Raw genomic sequence first — 24,609 nt, forward strand, 5'->3', positions numbered from 1 at the left:
CGCTGTGTTCAGTGTTCAATGTTTAAGGTTGCAGGCAAAGTTTGGAAGCTGGTTGATAATAACTTCAGGTTACTCATTGCCCCAGAGACGGCTAACCTGTGGCCCTGCAGATGTATAGGATTCCAGCTCCTATCAGACTTAGGCAGTCTGATCAGGGATGATGAGCATTGTATTCCAGCAACATCTGGAGGTGCACAGCTTAACCACCCCTGATTTATCTGCTTTAAACCCATATCATGCTCTGGTAAGGCTGTGAGGAGACTGGTAGCACCCCATTCCTGCTTTTTAAATAACCACAGTTATTCAGTTGCGTCTGAAAAGGACAAACCGTGGTTAACTTTAACCATGATTGATTGAAACGAGCTAGGATCAAACCATCTGGCATCACAGATTGTAGTCTCAACTAACCACAGTTACTGTAGCGGTAAACTCTGGTTATTTCAAACCACCCAGCCCTGCGTCTCACCCCCGCTCTTTCCAGCTTTTCCAGTTTAGTGTCTGCAGTCTTGGGGCAAGCAGGTAAGATTTTGGCAGTGTCGGAAAGACCCTCGGCTGCCTTTCCCCTCTCCTGAGTGCCCATCTCTCTTCCTCTTCCTTCAGAGCTGCCGTGTTTGTTCTGACTGTGGCTTCCGCCCTTCTGCCCTGGACCCCAGCAGCCAGTGGTACGAGAACTACTCTCTCTGTGAAGGATGTCAAGAGCAACGTCGCAAGAGTGCAAGTAGCACAGAGGCCATACAGCACAGCCAGGAGTGAGTAGCTTAGGTTGGGGAAATAATAATGGGTGTCCCAGCTCACAGTGTAGGCTGGGGTATCCCCCGAAATCGCTGATGTTAAGCATGACTGTAGTAGGTAGGTAAAGGTAAAGGAACCCCTGGCCATTAGGTCCAGTCGTGGCCGACTCTGAGGTTGCGGCGCTCATCTCGCTTTACTGGCCGAGGGAGCCAGCGTACAGCTTCTGGGTCATGTGGCCAGCATGACTAAGCCGCTTCTGGCGAACCAGAGCAGCACATGGAAACGCCGTTTGCCTTCCCACCGGAGTGGTACCTATTGATCTACTTGCACTTTGATGTGCTTTCCAACTGCTAGGTTGGCAGGAGCAGGGACCGAGCAACGGGAGCTCACCCCATCACGGGGATTTGAACCACCGACCATCTGATCAGCAAGTCCTAGGCTCTGTGGTTTAACCCACAGCGCCACCTGAGTCCCTCTGACTGTAGTGGGACTCAGTGGCAAATGGGAGGTCTCAGGCTCGCACATTTCCTCTGCCCCAAAACTCATCGGGGGGCCTTGGGGAAGCTACTGCCTCCCACCCCTGCAATTTTCACAATTGCCTACCTCTCAGGGTTGTTGTAGAGATTATTGAACACTTCTTAAATTCTAAGGATAGCAACGTCTGGTCTCAACTGGCCTTTTTCTTTTCAACGAACCAGGCAAACTGCCCCAGCCAGCATCATCAGCAGCAGCCTCATCACAACAGATAAGCCAGTGTCCCCCAAAGCACTGGAGGAAGGTTGTGCAGCCAGCAAGGAGCAAGCGGAAAGCCGCTGCAGCAGCCCGGTCAGTTTGCACCAAGAAGAGCAGGTGCCTTTGGGTTGTGATGAGAAACCGACTGGTGAGTTGACCTTTGCTTACACACACACACACAGCCACACACACACACACACACCCTTGCGTTTTGTTAGAAGATTGTGGGTTTTTGGTTTTGCCAAATGATCAACAGCGGATACTGTCTTAGGGGAGAGATATCTGTGCATACCTTCCATAACTTGTAGCTCAACTTGTGAGCTATCTTGTCCACACTTTTATCATGAATGCCAGTTGCATTTTACAGCTGTTTGCAAGCACCCTAAAACAACAGAGTCTTGTGGCAACTTAAAATAGAGTTGGAATCAGGCTTGTGGGATACAATTTCTTTTTATTGGGACCCTAATAGATATAATCATAATCATAATCATAAATATCAACAACAAAATATTTATATGCCACCCATCTGAAAGGGTTGCCCCAGCCACTCTGGGTGGCTCCCAACAATAATAATAATAAAAACACGATCAAACATCAAACAGTAAAAACTTCCCTAAACAGGGCTGCCTTCAGATGTCTTCTAAAAAAGTCACATAGTTGCTTATTTCCTTGACATCTAATGGGAGGGCGTTCCACAGGGCGGGTGCCACTACCGAGAAGGCCCTCTGCCTGGTTCCCTGTAACCTCACTTCTCGCAGGGAGGGAACCGCCAGAAGGCCCTCAGAGCTGGACCTCAGTGTCCAGACTGGATGATGGGGGTGGAGACGCACCTTCAGCCATCCAGCAGTCAGAACCTGGTGGAAATGAAGGAATGAGAGAATTCTGAGCCCAGGACTTGGTTTGAGCACCAGAACCAAGCTAGCTGTCGTTCTGCACACAAATCTGTTCCTGGTTATTGCAAGTGTTCTTAGTTTCCACAGTGGAACTAAGGGGTGTGTGTGAGGGTACGTCATGGAGCGGATTTGAACTTGTTTGCAAGAAGCGTTTGAACAAGCTGTCCTCTTGTGTCCTTTCCAGAAGCAGACAAGCCGTTAGAGCTGTCCGATGTTGATCCGGAAGCCCCTGCAGGGCAGGAGCAGATGGAAGTAGAGACGCCATTAGAGCCTGAGAAGGCCCCCTCTCCGCCACCCCCTCCCCCAGTGCCACCAGGTGAGTTAAAATAGTGTTGCCGTATTTCAAACAGTGAAAATCCGGACACAAAAGTTGTTGAAATATTCTTTTTGGCAAAGTTGTTGAGGTTTTTGTTTTTGGGGGTGTGGGTGGGGGATGGAAAAAGAGTCGTTGAACTTCTTTTGGTTTTGCCCTAAGCTGTGCTTTTTGGGTGAAAACACAAAGGAAAATAGAAGCCATTTTTGAGTGAAAATTGGTTTAAAAAAATGGCACTGCTGACGTGGATTTTCCTGGACACTTGTCCTATTTCCGCCTGGACAGTGTTGCCGACTGTGGTATTCCAGATTTGTCCGGGAAATTCCAGACGTATGGCAACCCTAGCTAAAGGGCCATAGCCATAAAGCAGGTTATGTATCAAGTCTTGTTTGTATGCGCACACGGTCTTGTTGTACCTCAACATGGTGTTGTCAAAGTCAGCAGTGTAGATATTGCTGCACCCCACAGTCCAGTTGGACAGCATTGGGCCATATGTGTTAGGACTGGTGCATAATTCTTTTTTTAAAAATAATTCAATTTCTTTTAAAATACAGTCAGAACAAATCTCACATATCTGTTGGCTTCCCATCCATCCTTCCATGGTGTTCCTTTATTCCCTTATAAAGCTGTCATGTTACTTATATTTTATCTGTCCAGTTAATACCTACCAGAAAGGCCTCAGGTTTCTTGGTCCGTTTGACTTCCAAAATGTTCGGGAACCAAAGCACAGCTTCTGATTGGCTGCAGGAAGCTCCTGCAGCCAATCGGAAGCCCCCTTGGACGTTTGGCTTCAAAAAATAGTTCGCAAACCAGAACAGTCACTTCCGAGTTTGCGACATTCGGGAGCCAAAACGTTCAAGAACTAAGCTGTTTGAAAAACCAAGGTACGACAGTATAAATCATTTCCCAATAGCCTTTTGCTTTTTTTTTTTTAAATATATCTTTATTAATTTAAAATAAATACATTTATGAAAAACAGACGTACATACAAGTACTGTAAACAAACATACAATCAAACAAACAAATAACAGAAAAATCAAACAAACCACCACACTATAAGATATAAGAAGATTAATATAATTATCATATGTACTCCTGGTATTGAACACAATTATAAAATTTATAGAAAAGAAATTTAAAACTGACTTCCAATTAATCTCATTCATTAATTTCTAAGGCTAAAGGACTGGTGCACGATTCTGATCTTGTTGCTCTCTGCTTAGACTGAGGAATGCTGCTTCCCTTTTCCTATGTCTGGGAATGGCTCTTTCCTGCCAAAGGCTTACATGTCTCCCCTCCTGCTCCCTCACTCTCCCCTTCCAGATCCAGCCTCACCCGCCCACCCCGAGGAACCCCCGCTCGGTGCCAAAGAGCATCCTGCTTTTGAGTTGCCGCCCGCAGAGCCAGAACCTGCAGAGAGCCATACTGAGGCGGCACCCCCAGCCCCGGAAGGGCAGGCCTCTCCAGCGAGCCCTCGGCCTGGCTCGCTCAAAGCTGCTTCCCCCCAAGCCGCCGAGGAAGGAGAAGCCCACGAGGAGCCCATGGACACGGGGGTCGAGGGCCTGGCGCCGGACAGCCCCGCCGGCGGCCGAGTACAGCCTAGCCAAGAGGACGAAGAGGAGGAGGAGGAAGAAGAGGACGAGGAGGCCGGAGGGGCAGCTCCAGCGCCCAAGATGGAGCTGGAGGAGAGATTATCCCCTCCGCTGAGCGAGGCAGAGGCTCCGGACGAGGACGGGCCTGCTGCGTTGGGGCCTGAGCCCCCCGAGGAGAGCCTTGGCTTCGCCCGCGAACCCAAGCGCTCCCCTTCACCCGTGGAGGCGGAGTTGCTGGGGGGCACCCCGATGGAGGCCTACGGGGCTGGCCACCCGCAGGAGGGAGGGGCGAGCGGGGAGGAGGAGGCCGGGCCGGCGCCGGCGCCCTTGAGGCCCCACCACTTGGTGAAGTCGGATATCGTGAACGAGATCTCGAACCTGAGCCAAGGCGACGCCAGCAGCTTCCCGGGCTCGGAGCTCCAGTTCGCTTCGCCGTACCACGAAGGCGGTGGCTCCATGTCCCTGGAGATGGCCGGCCTGACCTCCACAGACGTCAGCCTCCAGAGGGACGACGGGGCCTCCTTGCCGCCGGGCGAGATGGACGACTCCTTGCCTTTTGACATGAAAGGGGAGTGTGAGAAGGGGCGGCGGCGGAGTTCCCCGGCCCGTTCCCGCGTCAAGCAGGTAACCCGAAGGCCCGTTGTCTCCTTCCTTCCTTCACCTCTGAGTAGCCCCCCCCCCGTCCCTGTCAGAGGTGGGGAGTACCAGAACAAATGGGCGGCCATGTTGTTTGAATGTTCCCCGGTGTGTGCATCTATGTTCCCCCCTCTCTCTGTCATTTTATTTTTGACCCTCTCTCTCACTCTGTTTCCTTCTGGTCGTAGGGTCGCAGCAGCAGTTTTCCCGGGAGGAGACGGCCTCGGGGAGGGTCCCACACAGGCCGAGGGCGGGGCCGATCACGGTTGAAATCCACCACTTCTTCCATCGAAACATTGGCGGTAGGGGCAGCTTTAGCAGGCAGGAGAACGCTGGGGGAGCGGGAGGGGAGGGGAGGGGCTCGAGTGGTTTGCCCTCCTCCCCAGGGCAAGAGAAGCCATAGCGGCGGTACGTAGGGAGGTCGATCTCTAGGGCTGGGCGATATATCGATATCATCATCCAAATCCAGTTTGAAGTCCATATCGAGACATCGTTTTCATCATTTTAGACCTGGCGATATATCACGAATCACGATGTGTGTTAGGGCTGGGTGATAATAGCGTTCAAAACTGGTTTGAAGTCCATATTGTGATAGTGGTTTCATAATTTTTGACCTGGCAGTGTATCGTGAATTTCGCGTGTGCGTTTGTGTGCTATTAAAAATCACGATGTGGGAAAAACCACGAAGCCAGCCATAGCTCCATCCTTATTCCAGACGTTGTGATATATCAGTATATCACAATGTTTAGCTGGTGATATATTGCAGTGTCGAAAACCAGGCCCTGCTGTTCGCCTCTGCATAGTTCCATCCTTATTTCAGATATTGTGATACAGCGATGTATTACAATTGTTTAACTGGTGATATATTGCAATGCTGGAAACCAGATATCGCCCAGTCCTATTGGCCTCCCCAAAGGCGGCGTTTCAGGCAGCGGATAGCCCCCCCCCCCCCCCCAGTTTGGATAGATGCGTGGTTCTGGTCTCAAGACGAGAGCACCCCCTTTCCTGCAGCTCCCAGTTAGTGCACCTTGGCTGGGGCCGTATCCTTATCCATAGTGCTTGGAGGCAGTGGGTCCGACCTTCCCCTCCCCTCCCTTTCATTTGAATGGATTGTCGAATCGTTCCCTCACGACGTAGGCTTGCCATATTCTATCAGTGATGGGGCTTCTCTCCCTTTAAGTGCTTCAAAGCGGGGCATTGTTCAGCAGATGTAGTTTTCCCTCTTGCCGCGACGCTGAGAAGCTGCACCTGTGGAATCTCTGCCTTCCTCTGTGCTCTTAAAAGGGTAGGAATTCTGTCCCTTTTGGAGCATGGTCGACCTACCAGGAATTATTAGCCAGTGGGGATATTTGTGGGTGGTGGGGCATATAAACGGGAGGGCTGGGGGATATACACAGAATCTGGCAAGGGGACTGTAGGCCTTCTCCCCTGCAGCACAGACAGCGACTCAAGGGTGTAGCTGGTAGGCTGAGGAGACTGTAGCTTTGTGCGTCTGCATTTCCCCCTCTTGTGTGTCGGGAGCAGCGAAAGACGGCAGTTTCACCTCGTCCCTTTGCTCCCTTCCCTTCCAAGCTTGCTGATATCGACAGCTCCCCAAGCAAGGAGGATGACGACGACGACGACGACACGATGCAGAACACGGTGGTGCTCTTCTCCAACACGGACAAGTTTGTGCTGATGCAGGTGGGTACAGACACGAGGGCGGCAAACGTCTGAGGGTTTTCTGATTGCACCAATTTCAATGGATGTGAGCGGTGAGTTTCTCCTGGAGCAGCTAGTCGGGGCTTGCAAAGAGCGTAGACTTTGGGCTGTCCCACAGCCAGGTGCGTCTGTTGACTGGTTCCTAGCCGCCCCAAGAGGATAACAGTTTGCCTTTCTAGCTGAAACTCTGGCTCCTTCTAATAAGAAGCCCCACAGACAGCTGTAGCTCAAGGACGGGGCACAGTGGCTGTTGTTGAACTACAACACCCATCACCCCAAATGTTTGGTTGGAGTCAAGCGAGATCTGGGGGTTGCCCAGCCCTGCTGTAGCTGGTAGCACCCAGCTGAAGTCAACAATGGGGTACATCTTTGAAACCTAGATTTCACCTAGTATGGATTGGCCTTGAACTTGCTTATTGCTGAAGTCCTGTGGCTCAGGTGTGTTACACCTTTTGCCAAGATTCCTTTTGGTGGATAGCTGGCCTCCCCATTCCCTGTTTCATTGCTGCGAACAATAAGCTTTATTCCTTTTGCCCCGGCTGGCAGCTTGCAAATTCATTAAAATTATTCAGTCACTTTAAAAGCAAAGGAAAGCTAAGAGTGTTTATAAAGTATCAGTTAGCAGCCTTAGATTACTACTTTTAGGGAGGGGGCGAATTGTGGTTGCATGTTACCTTGCATCTGTAGAACGGTTGGAATATTTATATTAAAAAATGGAGGTTGTTTCTCTGGGGCATTGCAAGGCCTCTTTTAACCTGCCTCTCCCTCCTTGACAGGATATGTGTGTGGTGTGTGGTAGCTTTGGCCGTGGTGCTGAGGGCCACCTCCTGGCGTGCTCCCAGTGCTCTCAATGTTACCATCCTTACTGCGTCAACAGCAAGGTAAGGCCTGCTCTGTGTGAGGGAGCACCCCCTCTCCCCATTATTATTTTTAAAATAATGATTCCTCTCTTAAAGGACCCATGGCTTCTCACCGTGCTCAGTTCTTGAGCTAAATATGTCCCGTGTTGCCTGATAATCTGATAATCTAATCTAATAGAGTGTGACACTCCTAATTTAGATGTTAGTGGAATTTGGTGGGGCGGAGCCATCTAAGAGGGTTGGCTTTTGTTTCTTTCCTTTCAAGTGGTGGGGGGGGGGCCCTCATTGAATATGTGTGCATAGGGACAACAGTCATGCAGAAATGGGTGTAGGAAGGAAATAGGAAGCTGAACCTGCAACTGTCCTGATCTATGAACACCCTGTTTTCTCTCCTGGGATCTGAAGTGTGTGGAATCTGCAAAGTTTGGTTCCTGACAAGGAAACGGCAAGCTCTTATAGGTTAATTTACACAGGAGGAGGAGTTGTAATTTTGCCCTATTCTCAGCAACAACGAAAAAAGGGATTTGGATGGTGCTGTGGTCTAAACCACTGAGCCTCTTGGGCTTGCCAATCAGAAGGTCAACGGTTTGAATCCCTATGACGGGGTGAGCTCCCGTTGCTCTGTCCCAGCTCCTGCCAACCTAGCAGTTCAAAAAGCACACCAGTGCAAGCAGATAGATAGGTACCACTGTGGTGGGAAGGTAAACGGCGTTTCCATGTGTTCTGGCTCCGTCACAGTTCTCCGTGCGCCAGAAGCAGTTTAGTCGTGCTGGCCACATGACCTGGAAAGCTGTCTGCGGACAAACGCCGGCTCCCTGGGCCTGAAAGCGAGATGAGCGCCTCAACCCCATAGTCGCCTTTGACTGGACTTAACCGTCCAGCGGTCCTTTACCTTTACCCTATTCTCAGCAACCTTGCCCAGGTAGCAGGCCTGAGAGTGACACTCACGTAGGGGAGGCAGATGTTCTAAAGAGCCATAGAGGAATCAGGCTTGACGAAGAAGGGTTGTGCACACAACCACAGCTCTCCTCGCATCTCCGTAAGCACTCAGGGCTCCCCCCTTTTTTAAAACATCTTTGTTCCTTCTTCCCGCTTTTTAAAAAAGATTACCAAGGTGATGCTGTTAAAGGGCTGGCGCTGCGTGGAATGCATTGTGTGCGAGGTTTGTGGCAAAGCGTCAGACCCGTCCCGCCTGCTGCTCTGCGATGACTGTGACATCAGCTACCACACGTATTGCCTGGACCCGCCTCTCAACACCGTGCCCAAGGGCGGCTGGAAGTGTAAATGGTGAGAGAGACGACATAAGACATAAGACTGCTTTCAAGGGGCAGCGCCCTGTGTGCGGCAAAGAAAATCAAGAGAGCTTGGCTCTCTTGTTTTCTACTTCTCATGTCGGAATGAATTCAAATCCCTGTATTTTGGCCATGCTGTTTTTGCTGCAGTTAAACAAATAACAGAAAAGAAGAGGCTCCCCACTGCTGTTTTGGTTTTGAACTCTGATGGTGTATCTAACAAATAATAATCTGACTGAGGGAATTAGAGGAACGTGCAGTGTTTTTTTCCTGGGGGGATGCATACCCCTAAACATTTTGTGAATCTAAGTTTGGCCTCTTTGAGGGGCGGTATTTGAGAGCCAGTGTGGTGTTGTGGTTAAGAGCGGTAGTCTCGTAATCTGGGGAACCAGGTTCGCGTCTCCGCTCCTCCACATGCAGCTGCTGGGTGACCTTGGGCCAGTCACACTTCTCTGAAGTCTCTCAGTCCCACTCACCTCACAGAGTGTTTGTTGTGGGGGAGGAAGGGAAAGGAGAATGTTAGCCGCTTTGAGACTCCTGAAGGGGAGTGAAAGGCGGGATATCAAATCCAAACTCTCTCTTCAGTATGAGTAGGAAAATGAGAGTACCCCTAAACATTTTTTTTAAAGAAAAAAAAAGCGCTGGGAAAGTGACTTATGCTAAGCATAGGTTCTTTGAACAATTTTATATTGTAAGATGTTACACAGCAGATGTGCCCTATTGATTTCTTTTTTTATATAAACATCTGAAATATTTCTTAAACACATTTCACAAAATTTTACAACAATATACAGTGGTACCTTGGGTTACATACGCTTCAGGTTACAGACTCCGCTAACCCAGAAATAGTACCTCAGGTTAAGAACTTTGCTTCAGGATGAGAACACAAATCGCGCAGAGGCGGTGCAGCAGCAGTGGGAGGCCCCATTAGCTAAAGTGGTGCTTCAGGTTAAGAACAGTTTCAGGTTAAGAACAGACCTCCAGAATGAATTAAGTACTTAACCCACGGTACCACTGTTCTATATTAGAATTTATATCTCGTCCCATATAATTTTTATTTTTTTTTTAAAAAAAGAATACACTGGTTTTGTATCGGCTGCACTCGGTTGCAGTTCATGTGTTGGCACCTATCCGTAGATCCCTAGATGGCATAGAGCCAAGATATTGGAAGGATGGCCTCTTTCCGAATGACCCTGCCCATAGATTGAGATCATCTTCTGAGGCCCTGCTGCATTCCTCACTGCTAAAAGGTTTGGTTGTGGGAACGCGAGACGCAGCCTTTTCTGTGGTTGCACCCAGGCTATGGAAATCCCTCCCAAAGGTGGTTAGGCTGACCCTGTCCCGGAAGACATGCAAGCAGGCAGCAAAAAGGACACTTGTTATCCTGCTTTGTTTTTAATCATTTTTGGTGTGAGGTTGAAGGTTTAAAACCCCGCTCTTCTTGGTCTTTCAATCTCTGTTTTACTTTTGTTATCGTTTAAACTAGTTTTGTCCTATTTTCTGCCTCGGTGGTGTTGGTGTCCTTGTTAGAATCGAAAGGTTGTACAGAAATGTATTATTTAATAAATCAAAAGCAGGTTGTGCTCTTGCTCAAGGTAGAGTTGAATGTACAGTGGTACCTCGGGTTGCATACGCTTCAGGTTACAGACTCTGCTAATACAGAAATACCGTAGTACCTCAGGTTAAGAACTTTGCTTCAGGATGAGAACAGAAATCGTGCTCTGGCGGCGCGGCGGCAGCAGGAGGTCCCATTAGCTAAAGTGGTGCTTCAGGTTAAGAACAGTTTCAGGTTAAGAATGGGCCTCCGGAATGAATTAAGTACTTAACCCGAGGTACCACTGTATGTGATTATAGGTCACATTCAAGTTGAGTAATTCTGGCCTGCCGTTCCTAGGGCATCTGCGTTGTTTTTGGTTCGGGGCGGGGGGATAGATTGGATCACAGAATTGGTGTTGATTCCTTCCCCCCATCCCTCTTTGACAGGTGTGTATGCTGTGTGCAGTGTGGAGCAGTCTCTCCTGGCTTCCACTGCGAATGGCAGAACAACTACACCCACTGTGCGCCCTGCGCCAGCCTTGTCACCTGCCCCATCTGCCATGTGAAGTATGTGGAGGACGACCTCTTGATCCAGTGCCAGCACTGTGAGCGGTAAGCCCCAGTTTTCCTCAACCCACCCGGTATTTCACTATTGGCCGTTGTAATCTTCACGTCAACAGATGCAGGCAACGTTGGATCCCGCCTGTAAGTGGCTGACTCTCCCCCTGTACATTTCCATCTTGTGGGGGGAGAGGGAGGGCAAGGTTTTGAGATGTCGGAGAATTCCCTTCCCCATACTTAATCTGCAAACTCTCTCCGTATGTGCGTTGAAACCCTTTTGTGTGCTTCCCAGGTGGATGCATGCCGTGTGTGACAACCTATTCACGGAGGAAGAAGTCGAACAGGCAGCAGACGAAGGATTTGACTGTACCTCCTGCCAGCCCTATGTGGTCAAGCCCGTTGGTGAGTTCTGGACGGGTGTGAGACCTGCGAACCAAATTCATTTCAGAAAGATGCATCAGCAACTGCCAAGTCCCCAGTGCAACGGCAAGGCTCATTGCAGAAGCCTGCCCTGGTGTTATTTCCTCGCAGTTATGAGTGCCAGGGTTTCAGACAGTGATCTTTTTATGCTTCCCACTGGGGCTGGGCGATATATCAGTCTATTGCCCAAAACCAGTTTGAAGTCCGTATTATGATACCGGTTTTCATAGCTTTTGACCTGGCAACATATTGTGAATCCCGATGTGTGTTAGGGCTGGGCAGTATATCGTTCCAAACCGGTTTCACGTCCATATCGTGATACTGGTTCATAATTCTTGACCTGGCAACAGAACACGAATCATGCGCTGTGTGCTCCATGCAAAAATCACCATGTGGGGGAAAAGCATGAAGCCTTCCAGCGCTGTGGTCTAAACCACTGAGCCTCTTGGGCTTGCCGATCAGAAGGTCGGCGGTTCAAATCCCCGCGACAGGGTGAGCTCCCGTTGCTCTGTCCCTGCTCCTGCCAACCTAGCAGTTTGAAAGCATGTCAAAGTGCAAGTAGATAAATAGGTACCGCTCCGGCGGGAAGGTAAATGGCGTTTCCATGCGCTCTGGCTTCTGTCATGATGTTCCGTTGCACCAGAAGCAGTTTAGTCAATCTGGCCACATTACCCGGAAAGCTGTCTGTGGACAAACGCCAGCTCCCTTGGCCTGAAAGTGAAATGAGCGCCGCAACCCCCTAGTCGCCTTTGACTGGACTTAACCGTCCAGGGGTCTTTTACCTACATAGTACCACCCTAAACATTGTGATATATCAGTACATCGCAATGTTTAGTTGGTGATATATCACGATGATGAAAACCAGGTATCACCCAGCCCTACTTCCCACAATTCCTCCAGCATAGTGTTGCTGCAAGGCATTGTGGGAAGCTGCCACTCCTAGCTGCTGCCACCTAGTGCTCATTAGTGTGCAGCCACTTCTGCTGTCCACCCTTACAGCTCTCAGATGACTAAAGCCATCAAGGGGCCCACTAACCCACCAAGGACACTGTGCCAACGGGACCCTCAAATCCTGAGCTGGCTCAGGGGAGGATTTCATGATGTTCAAAATTTGAGAGGGCAGCTTAGGTCTACTTCCTTTCTGCATCACTATGCATAATAATAATAATACAGGTTGAGTATTCCTGTGGTTCTATATCCTGAACCACACCACCCACACAGAAGAGGGATGTGTCGGAATACTTGATTTGCAGGTGTTCAGGAAATCTTTACGGGGAAAACACTTAAGGGTGCATAAAGACCCAAAACATCCCCGTAATCACTGAATGGCAAGGAATGTCGAGAAGGAATAAAATGGATGACAGAGTGTGGGTTGAGGGAATAGAATGGAGAAGCTCGAAGAGGAGGACCGTGAAACATAGATATATACAAAGGGAACATAGAACCATCTCTGTGTTTGGATAGGCTGCTTCCTAGTTTAGCAGTTTCCCAGCGTCATGGAAAAGAGAGCTGCCCTAGATAGCAGTTGAGGAAGCCAAGAATTGGATGTGGAATAGTGTAACCCGGGGTTGTCAACCTGGTCTCTACCGCCCATTAGTGGGTGTTTCAGGAGTCTAGGTGGGCGGTAGGGGGGTTCTACGGCACAAGCTGAATCTTCCTTCCATTGAACACTGGTGGACAGTAAGGAAATTTGACTACCCCTTGTATAACCTATAGACTTGCCCTCCAAATGTTGGTGTGCAAGAGATTCTCATTACCAGTTAATGGTAGCTGCTTCTTTTGAAATGGAAATCGGAACAAGTAGATAAGCCATTGCTGCATGAGGACTGCAGCAATATATTTTGGGGTGGGTGGGTGTGAAACAGTGGAAGATACGTGGGGCAAAGGGGCTGAGGATGGCAGTTAGCTGGACGTGGTAGAGAGGTTTGTCGATATTATGGTGCAATGTAATACCACTGAGATTGCTTGGGGTTGGGTGTAGAAAAGATATGGCTGTGTTTCAGGCGCATGGGGAATGCAGTTGAAGGAGCAGATTAAGGGTAAAAGGTTGAGTGAATAAATGATGCACTTTTTTGGGGGGGGGGTTATCCTATTATTATTACTATTTTCATTTTTATACATTTCAATAATTTTACAATCATTTCAGCATTTCAAAGCTCGACTTCCTTCCCCCTCTTTCTGCAGTTCCTTAAATAAATTTCCAACATTTTCTGCATATCCAAATTAACTTAATTTTCTCGTTTATCCATCTACTTTAAGTAGATACTCTTATAAAGAAAGAATTATTCGTCCTAAATGTTGTTGGAAGCACACACAGACACAAAATACTGAATACATACCCTTTCTCTCTCTCTCTCTCTCTATTTAAAGTTCCGGTCCCCCCTCCAGAAATTATTCCAGTGAAGATCAAGGAGCCGGGTAAGTTTCTTTCTCATTCGTGCTCTATAATCTCAGGCACTGCACCCAGATACCGTGCTAATCTTATTTCTGAGCCTGGAATAAATGTAGGATCGGGTCCTTCTGAATTACTGCTGTCAACTGTGGGGGGGTGTCAAAAAAAGAAAAAGGGGGTGTATGTAGTGGATGAAAGGAGGGGAAGAAATTAATGCTCAGGCTGGTTCTCTACAAAGATGCACGGTGGCACCATGCTGTTTTGGCCCTGCCTGCCAAGTTTCACCCTCTCCCCCACAGAGCCCCAGTATTTTCGCTTTGAAGGCGTCTGGCTGACAGAGACGGGCATGGCGGTGTTGCGGAACTTGTCCTTGTCGCCACTGCACAAGCGCCGGCCGCGCAAGACCCCAACAACGCCAACAACGCCACGGCCACTGGGTGCGCTCAATGGCGAAGGTGTGCTGGATGGGGTTGACCCCTTGGGCCCCGAAGAGAAAAAGGAGGGCGACGTGGAGGGAGACGAGATCCTGAAAGCTGAAGGTTTGTTCCATCCCCACCACCTTCAAGGGAGTGTGGGGTATAGTATTGTGGAGGGAAGTTCTTAATTGTTTGGTACTTTAGTCTGCCCAGAATGGCTGGCGCAACGCAGTGTAAGGCTTCAGGGAATTGGCTTCCTCCCCCTTGGCAGTAGATAAGCAGAACAAAGGAAAATGAGTCTTCTTACCAGTTAGAATTTTTAATAACCCCAGCAAGAGACAACAGAATGCAACTCTGGCAGTGCTCCCAATTAAGGTCACTCCCCTCCCCGTCCCTATTAATCTACGTCACTCCTACATCTTGTAACCTGAGTTTGTACCCTCTGTGCTTTCTGTTCTGCCACTTTCTCAGCTCTCCTTGACCTTGGGGAGAGTGGATGAATGCTTTCCAGAGACAGTGAATCTGTTAACTCTCTCTCTCTCCCCCAGTGTTTCTTCTGGTAGCTGTTCCCCATCCAGTATTTCCCAGCTTCTGCCTTCTGAACTATGCCCCTCTGCAAACCACTGTTCCAAATCTATACCGTCCTCCTGCTCCTGGGAAGATGCAGGATTAGGATCAAGAGGAGGGGGTGACTCCCACCATTCTCCCTCAGTGCAGCCCTCCTCAGCACGGTCCCTGACACCCAGTCAGATGAGCAGCAAGCAAGCAAACAACAAAAACAGATGTTGTTAATATTAATATTAAAGCTCCAGTATACCTATACTGCGAGGGATGCGGGTGGGGCTGTGGGTTAAACCACAGAGCCTAGGACTTGCTGATCAGAAGGTCGGCGGTTTGAATCCCCGCAACGTGGTGAGCTCCGGTTCCTCAGTCCCAGCTCCTGCCAACCTAGCAGTTCAAAAGCACGTCAAAGTGCAAGTAGATAAATAGGTACCGCTCCGTCGGGAAGGTAAATGGTGTTTCCTTGCGCTGCTCTGGTTCGCTAGAAGCGGCTTAGTCATGCTGGCCACATGACCCGGAAGCTGTAGGCTGGGTCCTTCGGCCAATAAAGCAAGATAAGCGCCACAACCCCAGAGTCGGCCACGACTAGACCTAATGGTCAAGGGTCCCTTTACCTTTTATACCTATACTGCAGTACTGATTTGGATGACAATATAGTCAGTACTGCCAACCCTGGCTGGTGATACAAGTTAGAATGCGGTTCTCTGGGGGCTTGGGCTCTAAGGTACTTCCTTGCGCAATGAAGAACGGGCGCTCTCCAAACTGGTGGTTTTGGGGAGGTGGAATCTGGGTCTTATTACTGAGCCACGGTTCCTCCTCTTCCAAACTTGGTAAAAAAAAAACCCAACATGCTAGATCAACGACTGCTTGTAATCTGTATTACGTAATCTCTTGAGAATGAATATGTTTATAGCTTGGTCGTAATCTGGGAGACAGCACAGGTGTCCTGTTCTAGACATTGACTAGTGTGGGAAAGTTGTTGTTGTGATGGAGCGTATATGATGCAGAAGTCTAGGTGATGGTCGTTAATTGTGGGGTAGAAGCAGATTTGGGGTGCCTTTGTAGATCAAGTTGTCCGAAGTCCCGTATTACAAGAAACTGATAGCCCAGAAGTGTTGCTTTTACGGACCTGGGAACTATTTGGGGAGGAATACAGGGGAGGGACACTATCTGGTAACTTTCCACAAACTGTTCCTGGTGTTGGCAAGTTGTGTGTGTGTGTGTGTGTGTACATGTGCAAATGTATGTGAGAGTTCAGTTAGGTGCCTGTGCACAGCACACAAAGGCGCATGTGTGATGCAACAGAAAGGAGGACTGGTGCTCGTGCAGAATCATATTCCATGGGGGAAATTATACTGAGGTTCCTTTTGCTAAGGAATATTGCATTCGCCCATATTCTCATTCCTTGTCCGCCTGCAGTCAGCGTCGAACACATGGAGTGCGAGATCAAATTGGAAGCCCCTGCTACCCCGGAGAGGGAAGCCGCAGCCGAGGCCGATTTGGCGAAGGGTCTTCTGGAAGACTCTGAGGAGGTTAAAAAGCGGAAGCGGAAGCCATATCGCCCAGGTGAGTGTTGTGTGCCTGGGCCAGGCCGTCGGAGGAGAAATGATCCCTTCTCGTCTTGTTGACTCATCTCTCCTCTGCCCTGGGACAGGTATCGGAGGGTTCATGGTTCGGCAGCGGAAATCCCACACCCGCTTGAAAAAGGGTTCGGCCGCCTTGGCAGAAGCCTCTCGTGAGTCAACAGGACCTGAGGGGCATCCAGAGGAGGGTAAGGGCATTGCTTGTATATGTTGTTCCCCTGTATTCATTGTGGCGCTGTGGGTTAAACCACAGAGCCTAGGACTTGCTGATCAGAAGATCGGCGGTTCGAATCCCCGCGATTGGGTGAGCTCTGGTCACTCGGTCCCTGCTCCTGCCAACCTAGCAGTTCGAAAGCACATCAAAGTGCAAGTAGATCAATAGGTACCGCTCTGGCGGAAAGGTAAACGACGTTTCCGTGCGCTGCTCTGGTTTGCCAGAAGCAGCTTAGTCATGCTGGCCACATGACCCGGAAGCTGTACGCCGGCTCCCTCGGCCAATAAAGCGAGATGAGCACTGCAACCCCAGAGTCGGTCATGACTGGACCTAATGTTTAGGGGTCTCTTTACCTTTACCTTTATTCGTTGCTTGGGTTGGTACGGGATGTTGTTTCCTTAGTATCCTTAGTATCTTAACAGTGGGATATGTCTTTGAAAACAAAGCTCTTGCATTTCCATGTATTTCTCAGTCCACAGGCTGAGAATCCCACATCCAAAATTTTGCTTTTGAAATGCCGTGCTTTTTGCATCTATTTAATTAGCTGCATCAAGTTTTCAAACACGCAGTTTTTTAGCAAGAGGCTAGGACAAACATAAAATGCTTGGGAAGACAGCGTTTTGGCAGCCTTGGGTGCAAGGGGAACATTAGCCCCCGAAGCCCCATGCAGCTCATTGTCCTTCTCTAAAGCCGCATTCTCTAACCAAGTTCTGCGTCCTTCTTCTTCTCCTCCTCTTCTATGTTCTGAACCTAAAAAAGGGATGGGGATTCTGGTGCCTTCTAGATGTTGCTGGATTCCATGTCTGATGCGCCCCATCCAGCAGCGGTCAGGGATGATGGGGGTTGTGGTCTATTTTTTTAAAAAAATCATGTTTTTACTAGTTTTACATAAAGATTGTACATACAAAACAAAACAACAACAAAAACCAGGAAAAGGTTTTCTTGAACCTTCAGACCTCCCTCCCTCCATGGGTTCTGTTTCTAAATTTTATTCCCACATCTTTTACTGTAGTCTGTCTATTGAATATCCATCATATCCAGAGTTCATGTTTCTTTACAAGTGCAGTCATATTCCTGCCAATGATTTCAACTGCTTACAGTGGCCTCTCGGATATGTTAAAAAGTTATTCCAGTCTTTGACAAATACTTGGTTTTCCTGGTTTCTGATCTTTCCTGTCAGACTTGCCATTTCAGCATATTCCATCAGTTTGGTCTGCCATTCTTCTGTGGTCGGTACTTTTTCTTCTTTCCATCTCTGGGCTAAAAGCATCCTTGCTGTTGTCATTGCATACATAAACAGTCTTTTCATTTCCTTTTTTAAATAAATCTTTATTAAAATAAAAACATACAATGAAGGTAGGTATAACAAAGTTAAGTACAAAAAACCCCATCACGATGTAAAAACAAGAAAAAATTTGAAAAAGAAAAGAGAAACAAAGATTTTTTTAAATACATTTTTAAATTCATTTTTATTTGACAGTCTTTTCTTTTCTTATGGTAGTTCCACACCTATACTTCCTAACAAAAAAGCCTCTGGTTTTTTGACAAAAGTTATCTTAAGCCTTTTTTTTTCAATTGTATATTATTTCCCAGAATGCTTTTACCACCCTACATGACCACCACATACGATAGAAAGGACCTTCTTTCTTTTTACATTTCCAACACACATTTGAACTGGTTCTGCACATTTTTGCTGCTTTACTAGGTGTCAAATACCAACAGCACATCATTTTCATAGAATTTTCTTTCAACGGGCAGCAGGCTGTCAGTTTCAAATCCGATGGGGGTGGTGGTCTAGCCCAGTCTGGAGGGGGCTGCAGGTTCCCCACCGCAGCCGTAAAAGTAGCCTGAGATCCCGCTGGTTCGCTCCCTGCTCCCGCCCTTGCTTATCTGAAATTAAAAAGACGCTCATATCTGCTCAAACTTGCCTCCACGCCAGGGGCTCAACCCAACCCGCCTGCTGAAGTCCCCGCGGAGGGCATCGCTGAGCAGGGGGTGGTTGAGGGTGACGAGAAGAAGAAACGGCGAGGCAGGAAGAAGAGCAAGCTGGAGGACATGTTCCCTGCCTACCTTCAGGTAAGGGGGACATGCAGGTTGATTGGTTACCTTCGTGGACTGGAGGAGAAAACGCTTCTCTCTTAAGTGCGACCGGGTGCTGTTTTGCTTCTCGGTTTCATTCGGAAGCTCAGCTGTCCAAACTGGGAAGGGGAGGAAGTTCTGGACAGTTGTGCGGTGAGATGTTTGGCTGCAGACTGAAGGTTCGCAAGAGCAGAGTAGAATACAGTGGTGCCTCGCAAGACGAAAAGAATCCGTCCCGCAAGTCTCTTCGTCTAGCGGTTTTTACGTCTTGTGAAGCAAGCCCATTGACGGCTTAGCGGATTAGCGCTATTAGCGGCTTTTAGCGGCTTAGCGGATTAGAAAAAGGGGGGGGAAAGGGGAAAAAACCCGCAGGAACTCGCAAGACATTTTCGTCTTGCGAAGCAAGCCCATAGGAAATTCATTTTGCGAAGCACCTCCAAAACGGAAAACCCTTTCGTCTAGCAGGTTTTCCGTCTTGCGAGGCATTCGTCTTGCGGGGCACCACTGTAATAGAATCTTCAGAGTTGGATGGGACCTCCCGGGTCATCTAGTCCAGCCCCTGCAATGCAGGAATCTCGGCTAAATCATCCAGGACAGATGGCCGTCCAACCTCTGCTTAAAAACTTCCAAGGAGAGTCTGCAGCCTCCCAAGGTAGACCGTTCCACCGTCAGACAGCTCTTACTCTTTATTAGAGTTGCTGAATAATAATTATATAAGTGAGATACAGGCTGCAGTGAGGTACAGATCCCTAACCCAAAATGTATAATATTGATTGATTGAATTCATATACAGTGGTACCTCTAGTTACGAACTTAATTCCTTCTGGAGGTCCGTACCGCCCTATACCAGGAGGCCTCAGGGTGGTTCACAGAACAAAAATAAAATATGCAACCACAATACAGTCATACCTCGGGTTACAGACGCTTTGGGTTGTGCGATTTCGGGTTGCGTACCACGCCGAACCCGGAAGTACCGGAATGGGTACCACTGTATGAGCAAATAGCGTTTGGGTGTGTGCTTTTGTTCATTTTGGGCCAGACGGGTTGGAGGTTAGCTTTCCAGGGAGACCCGGTTTTTTTTACTCAGAAAATCCCATCTCATTCTGTTCTTTCTGTTCCTTCTCCCACCTCTTTTGACAGGAAGCCTTTTTTGGAAAGGCCCTCCTAGACTTGAGCAGAAAGGCACTCCTGGCAGCTGGCGGGGTGGGTGGGGATGGAACTGCCCACCCTCCCGTTGGCCAGGGGGCTCCCAGGCCCAAGGTGGATTGCAGCATGCTTCAGAAAGGGCCGGTGGACGGGAAAGACCCTTCGGTTCAGCCCAAAGGTATGAGCTGTGCTTATTTGACTTGCCAGTGACTTGAAACGTAATGGTCTCCAAGTGCAAGGACAGAACATTTAGAGACATAAGCTGAAATAACTTACCAGACACTCCTGAGATTCAAAAGAAGCAGGAGCAATTAAAAAAAAGCCAACATTCTGCTACCTGAGCTTCAGCTCAGCCAAGTTACACAGCTTTGTGTAACCTAAGAGGTGAGGAACTGGATTCAGTACCCAGGCTTTACCCTCAAAAAGCAGATCTCTAGTTGATTGCAGTAGATTTCTTAGAATAGAGTTAGCTTTTTTTAATTTTTGCTGTATCACACTGTTGACTATAGAAAGCTTGAGGTCCACCAGGACCCCTAGATCCTTTTCACAGGTACTGCTAGTAAACCAGGTATCCTCCATCCTATATTTGTGCATCTTGTTCTTCCTGCCTAAGTGCAGGACCTTACCTTTGCCTCTCACCAGTTGGAGAGCAGCCAAAACTTTCCTGGGCCACTTCACGATAACCAAACAACAGACAAGGCTTGATCCCAGACTGATGGGTGTCTAGCCACATACGCCTCAATCGTTTGCCCCGGCATCAGATTAAAGCGTTCAGCGAATCCATTGGCCTGCTGGCAGTAAGCAGAAGATGCTTGCTTCCAGCTGCCCACCACATCTTTGGGGTCAGCTTGGCCGTGAGTCCTAGACCTTGGTTCGACAAAAAACCCTCTTCTTCCAGGGGATGAATGTGTTGACGGCAGGGAGGCAGTAGCCCCAGAAAACAACTTGAAAACTGCTGATGCCAAGACTGAAAATACCGGTGAGTACGAGTTCTTCAGAAGAGCGTAAAAGCTGGGGGGGGGGGGTTATGCTTCTGCCTTATGAGGGGGCAGTGCTAGGTTGCTAGGAAGAACACGAAGCAGCTCCTTTTAGCACATTTAGTCCTATGTTAATCTGCACAGTGTAATGCAATTGTGGTTTAGCTAACAGTAAAGGACCCCTGGACGGTTAAGTCCAGTCAAAGGTGACTACATCAAAGGTGGGGATGTGGGTGGCGCTGTGATCTAAACCACTGAGCCTCTTGGACTTGCCAGTCAGAAGGTTGGCGGATCTAATCCCCATGGCGGAGTGATCTCCTGTTGCTCTGCCTTAGCTCCTGCCAACCTAGCAGTTCGAAAGCAGGCCAGTGCAAGTAGATAAATAGGTACCACTGCGACGGGAAGGTAAATGGCATTTCCATGTGTTCTGCCTTCCGTCACGGTGTCTCGTTGCACCAGAAGCGGTTTAGTCATGCTGGCCACATGACCCGGAAAGCTGTCTGTGGACAAACGCCGGCTCCCTTGGCCTGAAAGCAAGATGAGCGCCGCAACCCCATAGTTGACTTTGACTGGACTTAACCATCCAGGGGTCCTTTACCTTTTTTACCTTTAGTTGTAATTTGCTTTGCTAAAATCTCAAAAGTCAACCAGAGCGGGGTTAAGTCTTGTCTCCCCAAACCCTGATAATGCTCTGGGTTTTTAGGTCTTGTGTATATGAGGTGAATAAATTTTGTGGCTGTGTGTAAACGAGCTCATATTTTAATTGGCATGTTCAAAACCCTATGATTGCCATAGTGGCAAACTGACCGTAGAAGGTGCCAGGGAGGGACTTGTCCTTGTTCTGAAGTGACAACTTCCTTGCACTTTTGAGAATCTCGAGTTGCCCTGTGTTGGGTCAAACATGTTGGTCCACCTGTCTCAGTATGGTGTACCCCAGATTCTATTGGACCTCTTACTCCTAACGGCACACTCAAGGTCTCCCCCACCAAAGCCATTTGCCTTGTCCAAAACCGGGTTGGGGAATTGCTGTTAATGCCCTGGGAAGTAAGTACTGCTTTAAAATGCTGCTAAAATAAGCCTTAAAATGAAAACCGGAAATGTGATGCAAGTTTTAAAACATACCAATGAACTGCATCCCCAAATCCACAATATCCAGTAAAATAAATTTGCACGTATTTCCAATGTTGACGTAATTTTATAATAATTGGAATTATGTAGTGTGCTCTGGTGTTCTCCTCCCTTCTTCTTTTGATTCCGTCGGGAAGGCAACACACAGCAAAAGGAGTCACTTAGGGAAGCACCGGCCATATCATGTTGCCAGCAGCCCAACCTCATTGGGAGGAATTTTCCGCTGATGCAAAAAGGAGCAGAGATCAGTCGAGAGAGCCCTGTATCAGAGCACCTGATTCTTGCCATTGCTAATGGTCCCTCCCTTTTTGAAATAATTTTTATTTGATTCTATCAATACAAATTAATTACAATACCAAATACACATCCATAAAATGAGATTTCTCTGAATCTCGAGACTCCCCACCCCGTGGGTTCTATTGTTAACATTCCCAACTGCATATTATTTCATTGTCTATGTTTTGTACCTATCCATATTGCCCATAGTGTTTGTTACAAGTGAGATTAAAACCCTGCTAACGTTTTCAACTGCTCACAGTGATCTCCTAAATAAATTATAAACTTTTCCCATTCTTTTTTGAATTTCTTGCCTTCTTGGTCTCTGAGTTTCCCGGTCAGTTTTGCCATTTCACCATAGTCTAACAGCTTAGTTTGCCTTTCCTATCTGGTAGGGACTTTAACTTCTTTCCATCTCTGGGCTAGTAGCATCCGTGCTGCTGTTGTCGCATACAGTGGTGCCTCGCAAGACGAAAATAATCTGTTCCGCGAGTCTCTTCGTCTAGCGGTTTTTTCGTCTTGCGAAGCATCCCTATTAGCGGATTAGCGCTATTAGCGGCTAAGCGGCTATTAGTGGCTTAGCGGCTTAGAAAAAGGGGGGAGAAAGGGAAAAAACTCGCAAGACTCGCAAGATGTTTTCGTCTTGCGAAGCAAGCCCATAGGGAAATTCGTCTTGCGAAGCGCCTTGAAAAACGGAAAACCCTTACGTCTAGCGGGTTTTTCGTCTTGCGAGGCATTCGTCTTGCGGGGCACCACTGTACATAGCCTTTTCTGTTCCTTTGGAATGTCGGTACCTATGATTCCTAATAGAAAGGCTTCTGGTTTTTTTACTTGCAATGTCAGAAGGGAGTGCCTTGTTTCCTTGGCCTATGTCAGCTGCCACGGTAATGATGCCAAGCTGCAAGCGAGGTGGGAACAAAGTTACCTGGGTTTCTTCCCATATTGCTGCAAGTGTAGCGAGGCGGGTTTATCTCCCTGCTTCCAGCGGAGGAGATGATCCTTCCCGACGCGTTTTTGGGAGCGCAGTCACCTTCCCTGTCCCTGCGCTGATGGGCTTGGCGGCGGTCTTCTTGTTTTTGCTCCTGCAGGCACAGAAGAGCAGATGGTGCCCAAGACCTCTCCAGACCCTACAGGTGCCGAGAACCCAGCCACACCCCCGGGGGAGGGGGTGCTCAGCTCCGACCTTGACAAAATCCCCACTGAAGGTCAGGCGGGCCCTTTGAATAGACCCTTCTGCCCCCCATCTCCCTGCCAAGGATCTACCCCTCCGTGGAGAGCAAGGGAGAGGCCGGGAAGCCCCAGCTTCCTCTCCGCTCTAGAATGGGGGGTAGATGCTAGCGGCTACGAAAAGGAAGCGCCGTCGCTGCTCTATAACCGGCGCACCTCTCTCTCTATTTTAACCACCCCTGCTTGCAATTCAGCCTGCCCTTACTGGAGACCGACGGGTTTTGCCACCCAGCTGAGGTGGTTGCTCTCTTGGACGGGCTTTTGCCGCCTGTCGTTCCACTGTGGCTTTCCCGCCCCCTTTTCCCAACAGAGCTGCCCAAAATGGAGAGCAAGGACGTCCAGCAGCTCTTCAAAGACGTCCTGGGGTCCGCAGAGCGAGAGCAGCAACAGCAACAGCAGCAGCAGCTCAACTGCATTGGGGCGGAAGCTGAGGCTGGAGGCCTTCGGGACCCGAGCCGCTCGCAGCTGGGCCAGAGGCCTTTCCTGCAAGGTGAGCTTCCACGCCCAGGTTGGTGGGCCACGAGTCACATTTTCCTCTCTGTCTCTCCCGCCCCCTTCAGATGTTTTGCTTAATGTTACTTTTATGTTCCGGGACGCGGGTGGCGTTGTGGGTTAAACCACAGAGCCGAGGACTTGCCGATCAGAAGGTCGGCGGTTCGAATCCCCGCAACGGGGTGAGCTCCCGTTGCTCGGTCCCTGCTCCTGTCAACCTAGCAGTTCAAAAGCACGTCAAACTGCAAGTAGATAAATAGGTATCACTCCGGCAGGAAGGTAAACGGCGTTTCCGTGTGCTGCTCTGGTTCGCCAGAAGCAGCTTAGTCATGCTGTACGCTGGCTTCCTCGGCCAATAAAGCAAGATGAGTGCTGCAACCCCAGAGTCGGTCATGACTGGACCTAATGGTCAGGGGGCCCTTTACCTTTACCTTTACTTTTATGTTGCTTAGTATTGAAAAATATCCAAGCAGCATACAAATATAAAAGAAATATCACAGAAGTGGCGATGCAACATAAAAACCAGCTCAGCTTTCTTTCTATCTGCTCTGTATATTGTGATGGGTGGCGCTGTGGTCTAAACCACTGAGCCTTTGGGGCTTGCCAATCAGAAAGTTAGCAGTTCGAATCCCCGCGATGGAGTGAGCTCCCATTGCTCTGTCCCAGCTCCTGCCAACCTAGCAGTTCAAAAGCACGCCAGTGCAAGGAGATAAATAGGTACCCCTGTGGCGGGAAGGTAAACGGCGTTTCTGTGCTCTCTGGTTTCCGTCACGGTGTTCCGTTGCACCAGAAGCGGTTTAGTCATGCTGGCCACATGACCCGGAAAGCTGTCTGCGGACAAACGCTGGCT

At 48.8% G+C, this 24,609-nt stretch overlaps 1 protein-coding gene across 13 annotated transcripts in view; it reads left to right on the forward strand.

Annotated features, from left to right (window-relative positions):
• KMT2D (lysine methyltransferase 2D) overlaps positions 1–24,609 on the forward strand; it is a 107,152-nt gene that overhangs the window by 30,902 nt on the left and 51,641 nt on the right. For 10 of the 13 annotated variants that reach the window (XM_079965296.1, XM_079965291.1, XM_079965295.1 and 7 more), the window contains 19 exons: positions 601–749; positions 1,431–1,612; positions 2,542–2,673; positions 3,994–4,886; positions 5,087–5,200; positions 6,471–6,581; positions 7,376–7,480; positions 8,565–8,746; positions 10,735–10,899; positions 11,141–11,250; positions 13,639–13,686; positions 13,960–14,199; positions 16,057–16,203; positions 16,292–16,408; positions 18,374–18,510; positions 19,654–19,837; positions 20,558–20,638; positions 23,129–23,245; positions 23,578–23,757. In XM_079965296.1, the coding sequence (XP_079821422.1) occupies positions 601–749; positions 1,431–1,612; positions 2,542–2,673; positions 3,994–4,886; positions 5,087–5,200; positions 6,471–6,581; positions 7,376–7,480; positions 8,565–8,746; positions 10,735–10,899; positions 11,141–11,250; positions 13,639–13,686; positions 13,960–14,199; positions 16,057–16,203; positions 16,292–16,408; positions 18,374–18,510; positions 19,654–19,837; positions 20,558–20,638; positions 23,129–23,245; positions 23,578–23,757 (3,394 nt within the window). The remainder of the gene's footprint in view (positions 1–600; positions 750–1,430; positions 1,613–2,541; positions 2,674–3,993; positions 4,887–5,086; positions 5,201–6,470; positions 6,582–7,375; positions 7,481–8,564; positions 8,747–10,734; positions 10,900–11,140; positions 11,251–13,638; positions 13,687–13,959; positions 14,200–16,056; positions 16,204–16,291; positions 16,409–18,373; positions 18,511–19,653; positions 19,838–20,557; positions 20,639–23,128; positions 23,246–23,577; positions 23,758–24,609) is intronic. The other 3 variants (XM_079965286.1, XM_079965288.1, XM_079965287.1) reach the window with 3 other exon arrangements.

This window comes from Podarcis cretensis (genome assembly GCF_951804945.1).
Source record: "Podarcis cretensis genome assembly, chromosome: 2".
NCBI classification, from domain to species: Eukaryota; Metazoa; Chordata; class Lepidosauria; order Squamata; family Lacertidae; genus Podarcis; species Podarcis cretensis.